The sequence below is a fragment of the Cavia porcellus genome, unplaced genomic scaffold (assembly GCF_034190915.1).
Source record: "Cavia porcellus strain 051 isolate PalLab524CR breed Dunkin Hartley unplaced genomic scaffold, mCavPor4.1 scaffold_30, whole genome shotgun sequence".
Classification (NCBI taxonomy): Eukaryota; Metazoa; Chordata; class Mammalia; order Rodentia; family Caviidae; genus Cavia; species Cavia porcellus.
The window spans coordinates 45984541-45999210 of NW_026947513.1; the positions used below are offsets into that span (position 1 = coordinate 45984541).

At 38.5% G+C, this 14670-nt stretch overlaps 1 protein-coding gene across 2 annotated transcripts in view; it reads left to right on the plus strand.

The window, feature by feature from the left end:
- Mob1b (MOB kinase activator 1B) overlaps window positions 1-14670 on the plus strand; it is a 71227-nt gene that overhangs the window by 48891 nt on the left and 7666 nt on the right. For both annotated transcript variants that reach the window (XM_063240559.1, XM_023564135.2), the window contains exons 4-5: window positions 7187-7320; window positions 10080-10243. In XM_063240559.1, the coding sequence (XP_063096629.1) occupies window positions 7187-7320; window positions 10080-10243 (298 nt within the window). The remainder of the gene's footprint in view (window positions 1-7186; window positions 7321-10079; window positions 10244-14670) is intronic.

Below are 14670 nucleotides of genomic sequence, written 5' to 3' on the forward strand. Positions count from 1 at the left end.
GACATTACTTACCACCTAGTTAACAGTCAATAAATGTTGATTGGACTTAATGCATTTTTGAAATTGGCTTTTATTGTTACTGTTATTAATAACAGTGGCAACTGCTATTTATTTAATGATACCTAAATGTAAGACCTGTCATGGATTATATATTTTATTTCATAACACAACATTCACCACAAAAGTATCTCCTCTGGAACTGTCGCAAAGAAAGAATTTAGTCAGATGAATGAACAAGGAGTTCATAACAAAGGTGCAGTATCAGAACTCATGAAAGATCTAGAGATATGGTAAAGGAGCTCAAACCTGAACTAGCCTCTCAGTAAAGAAAAAGGCACAGCACCTGCCTTGCAAGCAGGCAGTCGTGAGTTTGATCCCCGGTACCGACAAAAGGAAAAAGACCAAAAAAAGAAAAAGGCACAGAGCTGCGACTGGACCTTCCCCTCTTGAGCTTCTAGGGATGAACAGCTGCAGTGAACTCAAAATCCGGTGTCTGTCAGTTCCCTGCTTCCTGCTAGACCTCTCTCTGTGGAGTGAGTTGGGTATTTACCTTGGGGAGCTGTCCTCTGTGGTGGTTGTTTGAAGTGCCTCTTTTTGTCTTTCCTAACCCTATTTGGGTTTACATGAGGAAAAAGGGCATTTAAAAATGGAATTCCTTTTAGCACTTCTTCTGGTTGTATTACTGGTATTTACTTTAGATATTTAAGTTTCACTTGTGAAAGTAGATGTTTTTGGGCTAGGGATTTAGCTCAGTGGCAGAGCGCCTGTCTGGCGAGTGAAAGGTCGTGAGTTCAGTTACTGTACCAAAAAAAATAAGTAGATGTTTTCAATTTTACTGTTACTCTACTTGGTTAATTATGCACTGAGGAGTGAAATAGCATTGCCTTCCAGGAAAGCAAGTTCCTCTGGAATTATTTGAAAGAAGTACTTGGAACAAGAGGTGTTTTAGAGTATGGAATATTTGCATATGCATGAGTATCTTAGGAATGAAACAAGTCTAAGGCTAGAATTCATGTTATGTTTTGTATACATCTTTGTGATGGTTTATCTTGATTGACTTGAAAGATGCTTAGAGTAATAGTAAAGCCACTTGTGAGTGTGTCTAGGAGTCATGGTGGCATGGCCTTGGGGAGCGTATCTGCTCTGTGGCTGCATTCTCTCTGGCTCTTCCCAGCCCCTCCCTGGTTTCTGGCTGCCCTAAATTGAATAGCTTTTCTCCACCACGGCCTTGTGCTGTGATGTCTCTGCTGTGGAGCCCACTGACCACGGGCTGAAAACTCTGGAACTATGAGTCAAGATGCAGGCTTCCTGCTTTAAGTTGTGTATGTTGGGTATTTTGCCCAAGCTACAGAAACTGACCATTACAGCCCAAGATACATAAATTGAAGATAATTTTAAGTGCAGTAATGTTAAGTACTTTTAGTGTACTTGATCTATCATGTGAGGCTAAGTGTGAAATTTCCTACTTGTGCAAGCTTTTCGGCTTTCAAAAATACTTGAAGGTGTGCTCTAAGTGTACTTAGCAGTAGGCTATTACAAAGAAGTATTGAATAATGGCTCACAGGGCTTGGTTCTCAGTTACTGATTATTATTAAAATATAGTGAATGTCTTGAAGTTGTAGTTTACAAATTCATGCTATGGAGAGAAGATAGAACTATATAATGAAGGAAATTATTTTAAGTATAAATGTAAAAAGTAGGGGTTCATTGTTTTTAACTCTAGAAGTATCAGCAATTGGTGTTTTATTTTTCAAAAAAAATAGAAAGTTGATTCCTTTAAACAAAAAAACTTCAGTTTATTTAATATGATTCTTCAGTTTAGTGTATTTCTTCACTTTTACACCTGAAAATCATTAAAAAGATAAAAAAAACTTGATTGTGAGGGTAAAATATTAAGATTTCTTTACATAAACATGATGAATTCCTTTTTTTGGATTCAGTCTCTCACCAGGCTGGCCTTGAACTCACTATGCAGCCCTGATGGCCTTGAACTCTTACGGGATCCTCCTGCTTTAGCCTCCCAAGTGCTGGGATCATAGGTGTGTGCCACACGCCAGCTGAATTCCTATTTCCTAAATGAAGAATAATGGTGATTAGACGTAGGTCTTTATTGCCGAAGATGTTTAAAAGTTATTCTTTCTCCAAAGAAGATCAAACAAGTAGAGAACTAGTTTTAAATTACATTGAAGACTTTAGTTTATAATGGGAAGACTTTTCTTTGGGAAGGTGATTAATCATTGCAGCATGACATTAAGAAGTGTTGGGAAATCTCCCTTGGAGACCTTCAAAATGAACTTGACAGTCATTCCTGTTGCTGAGCTTTGGCAATAAGGTACTCCACAGAATGTTTCGTCTAGAGTTATTGTTTAGACATAAGTAGTTATAATTAAGTAGAAAGTATCATTCTATCTCAAGGTAATTTTTATCATTTAGAATACCCTAAGGTGTTTACCTTAATTTTGGAGTTTCATTTCATGTTTCTTTGTCTTTGTCTTTGTCTTTGTGTGTGTGACACTATTTTCTGTTTCTCAGTTTTTGAGGCAGAATCTGACTGTGTAGTCGAGGCTGGCTTGAACTTGCAGTGATCTTCCTGCCTCAGGCTCCTGAGTGCTGGAGGTCCCCAGCTTTTTACTTGTAAAAAATTTTCAATTACACTAGTTCTTTTTGAGAGTGGTGAAGTGTCCTTCATTTAAGCTTGACTTGCTCTTAATATTGAATTCCTTACATGATATTTAAATGTTCACTAAATAAAGGATCATATTCTGTTGATACCCATACCTAGGAGCATCTTTGAGTTGCAGATTTTCTGTGAGCGCATGTTTGGCTCCTCAGCCAAGTATACTGAAATATTGAATCATTCTCATTTTTGTTAGTCTTATGTTGGAGTCTTTGTGTCATTCTGCATCCTTTACATAGAAGCTGCAAGTTAAAAAGAATTGTACTGCATAAGGAAAATTCCATTAAATGGAAAAATCCCATTAAATTCAGGGGTAGCATAGAACTAGGAAGTAAACAAGCTTTATTTATTTATTTTTTACTATACTAATATATGATTCTACCTGATATGAGGGAAAGCTTAGAAAGAAAGTTCAGACACAAAGTGTGTAAACATAAAGGTGAGTTGGTGGAGTCGGCTTGGCTTGGATTGTAATGTAGTTCACTGGCAACTTAAAATACTACATACCTGACGGAGCAAAGATGGCAGATAGACAACAGCAGGCTACAGCAGCTCCCTGAGATAGTCAACTTAGAATTCACCATAATATAGCGAGGGGAACCCCGAACAGAGGGAGATGAATTCTCTTGTCCCAAGAAGAAACTAAGGTGAGAAGAACCAATCAAACATAACAGTCCCAGTGCTATTATTGAAATAGCTATAGGTTCAGTGCTCCTGACGCAGCAGGCAACTTGCTGAGCCATCTGAGGTCCTGCTGCTTCGACTCACTGGAGGCGCAGTCACACTGAGGTCAGGAGTTGGCTAGCCAAAGGGCAGCAGAGCTGGCAGGGAGCCTACATCGACCTGTGGTGAGTGACGGGAGTGGAGCCATTCCATAGAAAGGGGGGCTCTGGTGGATGACATTCTGGGACCGGGCAGGACTGGCATGTGCAAAGGGCAGCAGTGACTTCAGTCAGTTGTTCCCTTCCTGAACGAGATTAGTGGAGTGAGCTAGGCCTGGGTCACATGACCTGGCTGAGACCTAATAGGTTATCCGAAATCAATTTGTTACGTGGCAGTGCACACTAACCACACTAATGCATTGAAGCCTCAGAAGTTTGACAGATCTGGAGGGGATGCGGCGAATAGTAATACAGTGCAGTCCTCCAGCAGCTTGACTGATCTGAAGAGGAGGAGCCAGCATACGCTGTCCCTGTCTTCAACTCACTAGCACAATGCAGTAGTGCTTCAGAAGAACTGTAACCAACAAAGAAAGAAACTGGAGCCTCCTGGAAGAAACCAAAAAGATGGGAAGGGGAAGCAACAACAAAAAGTCCCCCCCCCCCCAACCCTAAGAACACTGACTCAGGACAGGTAAATACAAAGGAGAATGAGAACAGCAAACATGCAATACATGGCAGCACGGCACCAGTGGACATAAAGAGATATCTTTGGAACCTCATAGGTGAGTTCAAAAGTGAAATAGTTAGCCAAGTAAAGCAAGATATAAGAAGATTAATAAAAGAGAGGCTAAGCACCCCTCAAGCAGACACAGATGGAAGAAGGGAGAAACTCAAAGGAGAGAACCATTTGAGGAAGAATATAAACAAAATGTAGACTACATGAAGCAGATTCAAAGAGATTACCAGGAGATTAAAAACTATGGAAAGATGGCAGATCTGCTTGAAAGAAACTAAGGATAGATTATCCGAACTGGAGGACAGTTTTGCAATGTGAAATTATGAAAGGAAAAACTTTTTAAAAATAACAAGGAAACAAGCAGTAACAATACAAAGGCTAGAAGATGACAAGATCTATAACTTGAGAATAAAGAATGTGAATGAAGAAGCAGAGATTCAAACAAAGTAACTACAAAGGCTAGTCATGGTAATAATTAAGGAAAACTTACCAAACATAAGAACAGGAAATGATATTCGAATGTATGAGGCGTACAGAACTCCAGCCACCTACAACCAAAACAGAGCTACACCCAGGCATATCATAATCAAGATCCCAAGAATTCAGTATAATAACAGCATATTAAAAGCTGTTAGAGATAAGAAACAGATCACTTATAAATGAAGGCCCATCAGAATTACGGCAGACTTCTTGACACAAACCATCAAGTCAAGAAGAACCTGGAGTGAAATATTCCAAACCCTGAAAGAAAATAACCTCCAGCCCAGGTTGATGTACCCTGCTAAACTGTCTCTAGAAACTAATGGAGAAACAAGATACGTCTAAGACAAAGAGGAACTTGGGAAATTCACAGCCACCAATCCAACTCTATAGAGAATACTGCAGGGCATTCTAGAGAGAGAAAAGTACTAGGATTCCAGGAATAGTGGCAGAAAATCCTCAATGAATGGAGTAGAAAACAGAATGAAGAAGATAAGCAGACAACTGATGGCAAAAAAAAGCATAACAGAAATAAGGCAGAGAAAGTTGGTTATAATCTCTAATATAGATGGCCTTGATACACTAAATTAAAAAAAAAAAACCATATGTGGAGTAGATCAGGAGGCAGGGTCCACCGAGATGCTATTTATAGGAAATATAATTAACATGAAAAAGAGTCCATGGACTGAAAAGCAAATATGAGAAAGCAATGCTCTATGTGACAGAGAACCAGAGAGTAATAGGGGAAACTAGACCAGTATTTGTGGATAGGTTGGAAAGACAGGCTTTAATAGGTAAAGGAATACAATTAGAGATCAAGTCCAGGAGACAGAAGGTTTGGAAGCACTTAGGTAAATAGCAGGTTGTCCCTCCTACCTAATTTAAAACCAAGGGTCTTGCTCAGACCCAAAAATGCACAGTGTACCCTGGGGAAGTGAAAGAGGAGGGAGAGTCTTAAAAAAGGTGGCAGAAGATATTGTTAATAGTGTATCAGAATTTAAAACCCACATTACTCGCACTACTCTGCTTAGATAGATTTTATTCTTTTTTTTTGATAGGTTTTAATCTGTCCCAGTTTGTCTACTTGCATTAGATTTGAGGGCACAGACAGCTATCCCAGAAACATCAGGATATAGCACAGTAGTCATCTTTGATTTCCTATTATTGTAATCTGGAGCCCTGTATGACTTATACTGTTTTATCATGACTGATCTTAGTTAAATCTGGTTTGTTTGATTGCTATTTGGTATTGACAGATTTTATTCAAAACTGATATGATTGATCGTATCAAGTCTGAGAGTACAGGCAACTACACTGAAGATGACAAGACTCTATGATACACATTCTGGTTTGATAACTGCCTGCTTTTGAAGTTTTATACTATATACAAAATTGTGTTTTTATTAATACTGTTATATACTGATACATTCAATTATACTATGTCTGATGATATAGCCAGTTCTATTGAAGATAACAAGAGACAACCCAGGAACTATGGTAGAACTCCTTGTACAATGGTCTTATATGTCTTTTTCATTTCATGTGTTTATAGGAATATGTTTTGTTTTGTCTTGCTTTGTTTTGTTTTTCCCTCTAACAAAGGAAGGATTAGAAATACATGTTAAGACTCATGCATGTGTAGAATCTACAAACAGTTTATGAGAACTGATCTTATGACACATGATGAAATGAACAGATACTTTAAAGAAAAAAAGACGTTGAAGTACTCAGTGCTGATCCTGGAATGTCATAATGTGAAACCCAGCAATAGTACTATTCTTTGTTCAGAGTGACATTAGACTGCTTGGGTTTGTTCAATCTCAACATAACTGAAGATATGGATAACTCCATGTATAAGTGTATAGGATTGATAACCATATTTATAAGTTTTTGTTGGATAATTGAACAGAACTGGTTGCAGTCTTACTGTTTGAATCCCCACTTTATATGCTCCACTTTAGTATTTTGAATAACTGTTTATAAGAGGACAATCTGTAATCATCAACTAGTGATTTCTTACTGTTTATTTTTTTCTTTGAAAGTATGTATTATTTCTACGTGTTTTCTGTTTCGTTTAGTCTTTCTTTAAATAAAATTTTTAAAAAAGACACTATAGTACCCAGTGCTGATTGCAGAGTGTCATGATGTGAAATCCAGCAATACTATTATTTCTTTGTTCAGAATGACTTTAGCCTCCTTTAGTTTGTTTAATCCCAATATAAATGAAGATATGGATAACTGCATGTATGTTTAAGTATATAGGATTGACAACTATATTACTAAGTTTTTGTTGGATAGTTGAACAGAACTGTTTGCAGTTTCGCTGTTTGTATGTACCACTGTTGCATCTTGAACGACTTTTTGTAAAAGGACAGTATGTAAACATTAACTAGTGATTTCCTACTGTTTATTTTTTCTCCAAACATAAGTATTATTTCTACCCATTTTCTGTTTTGCTTAGTCTTTCTTTAAATAAAAGTTTTAGAAAAACTTGAAAAAAATATTGTGTACCTTATTTGGAGGAGCAGATTGTTTAACACTTGTCTGTATATATAGTATACCTATATAAAGAATGTAAAAATACTTCTTCTCTATTTGATATTCTGTGTGCCTTTTATCTTTTCATTGCAGATACGAGTATCATTGGGCAGATGGAACAAACATAAAGAAACCTATTAAGTGCTCTGCACCAAAGTATATTGATTATCTGATGACGTGGGTCCAAGATCAGTTGGATGATGAGACATTATTTCCATCAAAAATTGGTATAATTATTTTACATAATTGGGACCTCTCCTAGTCTACCTGATTTCTAGAATTGTTTTCATTTTTCTCACCCTGACTAGCTGGAGAACTCTACAGGGCTGCGTTGATGTATGTGTATGTTACAGTTTCCAAACAGGGTGCAAGGTTTGTTAACCGTCATAAAATAAGCAAGTTATCCTGTGTAAATTGGTTTTTTTTTTTCATCTTTTAACTTAGTATTTTTAAATCCTTAACTAGTTAAAAGAATAGGTTTAATAAGCCAGGTGTGGTGGGCAAGCTTGTAATCCCAGTAGTTGAGGGGCTGAGGCAGGAGGATCTTTGCAAGTTTGACACCAGCCTGGGCTATACAGTGAGGTCAAGGCCAGCCTGAACTGAATAGTGAGACCATGTCTCAAAAGGACCCCCCCCCACAAAGAGTAGATTTATCAGAAGTTAAGCATTTTAGTTGTTAGATTTTTGGTGATTTTCCTGAGTAAAATGTTACTCAACTGTTATTTAATAATTGTGAAGATCAAGTTAATCCTTTTATTAGAGGGCTCTAGATAGAGGTTTGTTCCTATTCCAGAATTATACAACGTTAGTGTATCTTTCAAAATACTTCGAGTACCAAAAAAGAAAAAAAAAGGTGTCCTATTTTTTTTTTTTTTAAAGACAGAGTCTTGCTGAGTAGTTCAGGCTGGCCTTGAAGTCACTATGTAGCCCAGGCTGGCATCAAACTCCTAAGTAATCCTCCTGCCTCAGCCTCCAGAATGCTGGAATAACAGGCATGCAGCACCATACCTGGTTTTATTTTTTTAGACCAAATTTATTGTGCACACTGAGACAACCCTCTCTATACTTTTAATTGAGAGTGATAGCACAGTAACAGAATCTTGTAGTATGTCTTCCAGACTTTTTTTTGTTTGTTTTATTTCCTGTTGTTATCTTTGGTGTGGAATATGTATACTGCAGCGCTTTTTGGTCTTTCATGAAATTGTTAACTTTGAACAGTGCACATTATTTTATAGAATACTCTTTTATTTAGGTTTATTTTCTGTTTTCTTACGACTTACAGTTTTCAGTGCGCAGTGGGCTATGTTAAGACATTAAACCTAGGAGTACTCGTATTTGGGTATTATGCCAGTCTGGATCAGTTAGCCAGTTTAAGAACATAACTTTTTAATTTTTAAAAAATTTAATGTGCATCTTTAAGGTATATAATATGTTGGAAGATATACTGATATAGATACTTGTCTTAGTTACTTTTGACTCATCACTGAGACAAAATACCTGATGCCCAAGTTGGGAAAGGAAAGGTTTCTTTCTTACAGTTTTTAGTATATACTCAGTTGGCTCCAAGGCAGGGTGGCATGGCGGGCCCACAGTTCATGGCAGCTGCAAACAGCAAGGCAGAAACTGGCTAGAGAGAGAGATACACATTTTCCTGCCATTACACTGTATGCTGGCTCCACTCCTCGGTGGGTGTAACACTGAGGCCATCAATCTAAGCGCTAGACAATGAATCAATCACAAATCACAATGCAAGTGCATGAGCCTGGGGCCACAGACATAAACCATGACATACCTCATGAAACAGTTATATTAGTGAAACAAATTAACGCACCTGTTATCTCACAATAACCCAGTACCCCTCATCAGTGGTGAAAGCATCTGTGCTCATTTAATGAAACCTTAATACGCTGCATTACTGTTATTACAGCCTTCATCTTGTGCAGGAGATCTTTAGTCTTGCTCATCCTGTCTGCCACTTTTGTGTCCTCTGACCTACATCTCCTCATATTCCACCTGCACCTCTGATAACTAGTTTTATTTTCTCTATGAATTTAATCTTTCTTTCCTCAGTGTAAGTGAGACTGCAGTATTTTTCCTACTGTGCCTGGCTTATGCTTAGCATAATGTTTTCTACATCCATGCATGGTGTGGTACGAAGCAGGGTCTCTGCCTTTGTAAGGCTGATGAAGACTGTTTCCATGAGGGGCGTCTCTCACAAGTTCCTCACCTGTTTGTCTGTTGACAGACATCTAGGTGGTTTCCCTGTGGTGCCAGGTGTGCATAATGCTGCAGTGAACACACCAGTGCAGAGATTTGTGACATGCTGATTTCATTTCCTCTGGGTGTATACTGCCCAGAAGGATGGTTGCCGAGGCCTGTGGCAATTCTTTTCTTTAGGACCCTTCATACTGTTTTCCAGAATGGCTTACCAATCTACATTCCAGTGATAGTGTATAGGGATGCCCTTTTTTCCACAGGGATTATATATTTTTTCTAGTTTTATATCTGTTTAGGGCTGTAAAATTGCTGTAATTCACAAAATAAAGAACCTAAATGAACAGAAATTGCAGTTATTTTGGGGACCAATATAGACCTGGAGTAGTAATGAAATAATTTATACAGAAAAAGTCTGAAATATCTTACAAGCATCTTAAAGAGACTAAACACAGACAGTGTGTTCCTATATTAATATTCAGCACATGTTTGTTTGAAGGCTCAATGTTAAGAAGCCCATTTCATTTCAGTGAAGTGGTAGTGTGTTAGGGATATAGCAGGATCTAATAATGAACTAGTTCTTACTCTACAGAAATGAGTTTATTTTGATTGTATGTTGAGAATATCATTATATAGCAGGAATATAAAGTCATAATTCATAAATACCACTTCTTTTCAGCCATGTCTTAGCAATTTATGTTATATTGCTGACAAAATCATGTTGCCTCATTTTTTTCTTGTTTAATAGAGGGTGGTGTTTATCTCTTTACAGGTGTTCCATTCCCAAAAAACTTCATGTCTGTGGCAAAAACCATCCTCAAGCGTCTCTTCAGGGTCTATGCTCACATTTATCACCAGCACTTTGACCCTGTAATCCAGCTTCAGGAGGAAGCACATCTCAATACATCTTTCAAGCACTTTATATTTTTTGTCCAGGTGAGTGGGATTAAGAGGCCATTACTGTTTAGTGCAGTAGTTGGAAACCTATCACATGCACAGTATTTGTTTTTAAGACAGAAGATATAAATGTACGAGTTACTTTTTCTAAACTAAAATCTCAGTATTCAGGTTTAATGTAGCATTGGTGCTTTGCAGTAAGTGGGTTTTAGGCTATGGTTTGGACACTTGTCTCTAAAAGATTTGCCATTGCTGCCTGTACTGTCAGAGCACTGTGGTTTGAAGACTGTGCACATACTGTCAAGATAGAACTTGCCATGTTCTCTGCATCGCCTGTGGCTGCTTGCTTACCCTCTCCCCTGTCCCCTCTCTCTTCTTCGTTCACCTCACTTCTTTTCTCTTTTCGTTTCTTTTCTTTCCTCTTTTCTCCCTTCCCTTCCCTTCCCTTCTTTCTTTCCTCTTTCCTTTCTTGTCCTGTCCCTTTCCCTTTCCATTTCTGTACCAGAAATTGAATGTAGGACCTTGTGCTGGCCAGGCAGGCCCTGTGCCACTCAGCTGTACCCCTGACCTGTCTGCACTTTCTAGGGTAAAAAGGCTGGCCTTCTGTTTCTGAGTTCATTAGTCCCAGGTTGATGGCAGGCAAATCTCAAGTGGATCTGAGAAGTTTGCTTTGAATTTGCTTCCGTTCCTGGGCCATGTGGAGGGGCTGGAAAAGGAAGCCAACTAGTTGGACAGAGCTATAGATGAACTTGGTCTCGTGAGCACTTTAGTACTCTGTGTCCTCTAACCTTGTGTTTGTATCACACCCTTTTTGTTCTCTCTCGTTTTCAAATCACATTCTAAGTAAGTATAAGTAAGATGGAAGAAAAATCCAGTGTTTCTTCTTGAGGTCCAGTAATCCTTAATCTAACTTGCTAGTTTACTTTCTCTTTCTTTAATCCTCAAAAGAACTCGCCTTAGCAATGTGGGTTATGATTAGTGTGAGTATTATTACCTAATTCTCTAATTAGAGAAATAATAAGCAAAACAGTGTTGAAATGAATGGGGCTGACCAGTTTGTGTATGTATGTATGCATGTATATATGTATGTAATTTGGTGTAGAGGTCAAGAGCAGAAGGCTGAAAGAAACGCATGGTGTGAAATGATGTTTATTTGTATCTGTGGGCATGTGTGCATCAATGCCTTCATCACTTCTCATGTGCACTGGAGCAAAATGTGTCCATTTTCCCTTTATGCATTCTTCTCACACTGAAGGCATACATTTTAATCTCAGTTTCACTATAAAGCACTCTTTTAGATGCTATGATTTGCTAAAACGTGTTTTGAAGGATTACTTTACTGGACTACTCACTCTGTGGACCCACAGGGACACAGAAATCATCCTAGAGGCTGGATCTATGCCATGATGTGGGTAGAGCAGGATTGCTGAAGATAAGGTTTTAGTGGTTTAGAAGAGTATATTCTTGGGAGAGAAAAGATGGCGAATAACAGCGGCTACAGAGGCTCTCTAAGATAGACAACTTAGATTCCAAAAATAATACAGTGTGGGGAGTCCCAAACAGAGGGAGATACACCATGCCGACCCAGGAACGAACTAAGCTGAGAGAAATCAATTAAAAATACAGTTCCAGTGCTATGATTGGAACAGCTAAAGTCTCGGTGCCACTGCTGGAACTTGCAGCTTGAATACCCTGCTGCTGCTGTGCCTGAATTGGTGCAACCGGGATAGCCTGCTAGTTTCAACTTAGTGGAGACGCGAATGTTCTGAGAGTGGGAAGCGGTGAACCGAATTGAGAGCAGAGCTGGCAGGAAACCCTGCATCAACCGGCAGTGAGTGAGGAGAATAAAAACCCTTCCATAGACAAAGAGGCTCCAACAGATGATATTCTGGGACTGGGCAGACTGGCCAGAACAAGGGACTGCGGTGACTTCAGTCCCATATTTCCCTCTCAAGCGGGATTGGTGGGGAGTGCTTGACCTGGGTGATGCCATGGACAGAGGCCCAATAGGCTAGCTCTAAGCAAGTCCCTACCGGATAGTGCACCCTAATGCAGTGAATCCTTTAGTAGGTTGACCTGGAGAGACGGGCCCCACATAGGCTGCCTGGGTCTGTACCTCCTAATACACTGCAGTGGGCAGGACCACTTAGCATGCTTCAGACAAACTGAAACTAACAAAGAAACTGGGCCTCCTATATATGCCTGTATGGAAGGAACAAAAAATATGAGAAGAGGAGGCAACTAGAAAGGGTCCTCAGTCCCCAATCCGAGAACACTGGATCCAGGAAAGGTGAATGCAAAGGAGAGTGAGGACAGAAAACACAATATCAGGCATGGCACCAACAGACATAAAGCAGTATCTTTGGGACCTCATAGATGAGTTCAAAAGTGAAGTATTTAACCAAGTAAAGCAAGATATAAATAGAATAATTAAAGAAATGCTAAGCACCTCCCAAGAAAAGACAGATGGTAGAATGGAAGAACAAAAAAAAGGGGAGAATTGTTTGATGGAGAAAATAGAGAAAACAGAATACATGAAGCAGGTTCAAAGAGATTACCAGGAAACTAAAAACTGTTGAAAGCTGACATAATAGCTTGAAAGAAACTAAGTATAGATTATCCGAATGGGAGGATAGGTTTGTAATGTGGGAACATGAAAGGAAAAACTTAAAAACAACAAGGAAACAAGCAGTAACAATACAAAGGCTAGAAGATAACAAGAGGATCTATAACTTAAGAATAAAGAATGTGAATGAAGAAGCAGGGTTACAAACAAAGGAACTGCAAAGGCTATTCACAGAAATACTTAAGGAAAACTTCCCAAACATAGGAAAAGGAAAAGATGCTCAGATAGATGAGGCATACAGAACTCCAGGCACCTACAATCAAAACAGAACTACACCCAGGCATATAATCATCAAGATTCCAGAATCCAATATAAGAACAGAATATTAAAAGCTGTCAGAGACAAGAAACAGATCACTTACAAGGGAATACCCATCAGAATTACAACAGACTTCTTAGCACAAACCATCAAATTTAGAAGAGTGTGGGGTGAAATAATACAAGCCTTGAGAGACAATAACCTCCAGCTGAGATTGATATATCCTGCACAATTGTCCCTAGAAATTAATGGAGAAACAAGATGCTTTCAAGATAAAGAGGAACTGGGGAATTTGCAACCACCAACCCAACTCTACAGAGAATACTATAGGACATTCTAAAGAGAGAAAAGCACAAAGATTTCAGGAACAGTGGCAGAGAGGCCCCAACAAATGGGACAAAAAGCGAAATAAAGAAGACAGACAACTGATGATGGAAAATAAGAAATGAGGTAGAGAAGGTTGGGTATAATTTCTAATATAGATAGCCTAGATATACCAACGTAAGGGAAAAAAGAGAATCGCAGGCAGAGTGGATCAAGAGGTAGGGTCCACTGAGAGGCTCTGTATAGGAAATATAATTAGCCTGAAGAAGGTTACATGGACCAAAATCAAATATGAGAAAATGGAACTCAATGTGATAGGGAACCAGAGAGAAATAGGGTTTACTGGACCATTATTTATGGATAGGTTGAACAGACAGGCTTTAATAAGTAAAGAAATATAACTAGAAATCCAGTCCAGGAGTGAGAAAGTTCAGAAACACTTAGGTAAATAGCAGGTTGTGCCCCTCCAATATAAAATCGTGAGTGTTGGGGAGACCCAAAAATACACAGTTCATCCTGGGGGAGTGAAAGGGGAGGAGTAGTCTTCAAAAAAAAAAAAAAAGCCAGAAGATATAGCTAATAGTGTATCAGGAATTAGAACTCTTATTACTCGCACCACTCTGCTTGGATGGAACTTGATCCTAGTTTGTATACAAACACTGGATCTGAGGGCACAGACAGCTGCCCCGAAGATACGAGGACACAGCACAGTGGTCATCTTTAATTTCCTAGTAACTCAATCAGGATACCTGTATGACTTATACTGTTGTATCATGACTGATCTTAGTTAAATCTGACTTGTTTGATTGCTGCTGCTTATTGATAGATTTTATTCAAAACTGTTAGGTTGCTGGTATCAAGTTGAGTATAGATAACTATACTGAAAATGACAATGATTCACTACGATGTCCATTCTGATTTTATTACCTGTTTTTGTAGCTCTACACTATCTACAAAGTTGTATTTCTATTAATTCTGCTATGTACTGATATATTCAATTATACTTTATCTGATGATATAGCCAATTCTGTTGATAATAACAATAAACAGCACAGTGACCATGGTATAACTCCTTATACAGCGGTTTTATTTGTCTTTTTAGTTTTATGTGTCTATAGGAATATGTTTAGTTCTGTTTCTTCCTCTAATATAGAAAGGATAGAAATACATGTTAAGACTCACGCTTGCATAAAACCTATAAACAGTGTATAAAAACTGATCTTATGACACATGATGAAATGAACAAATACTCTGAAAG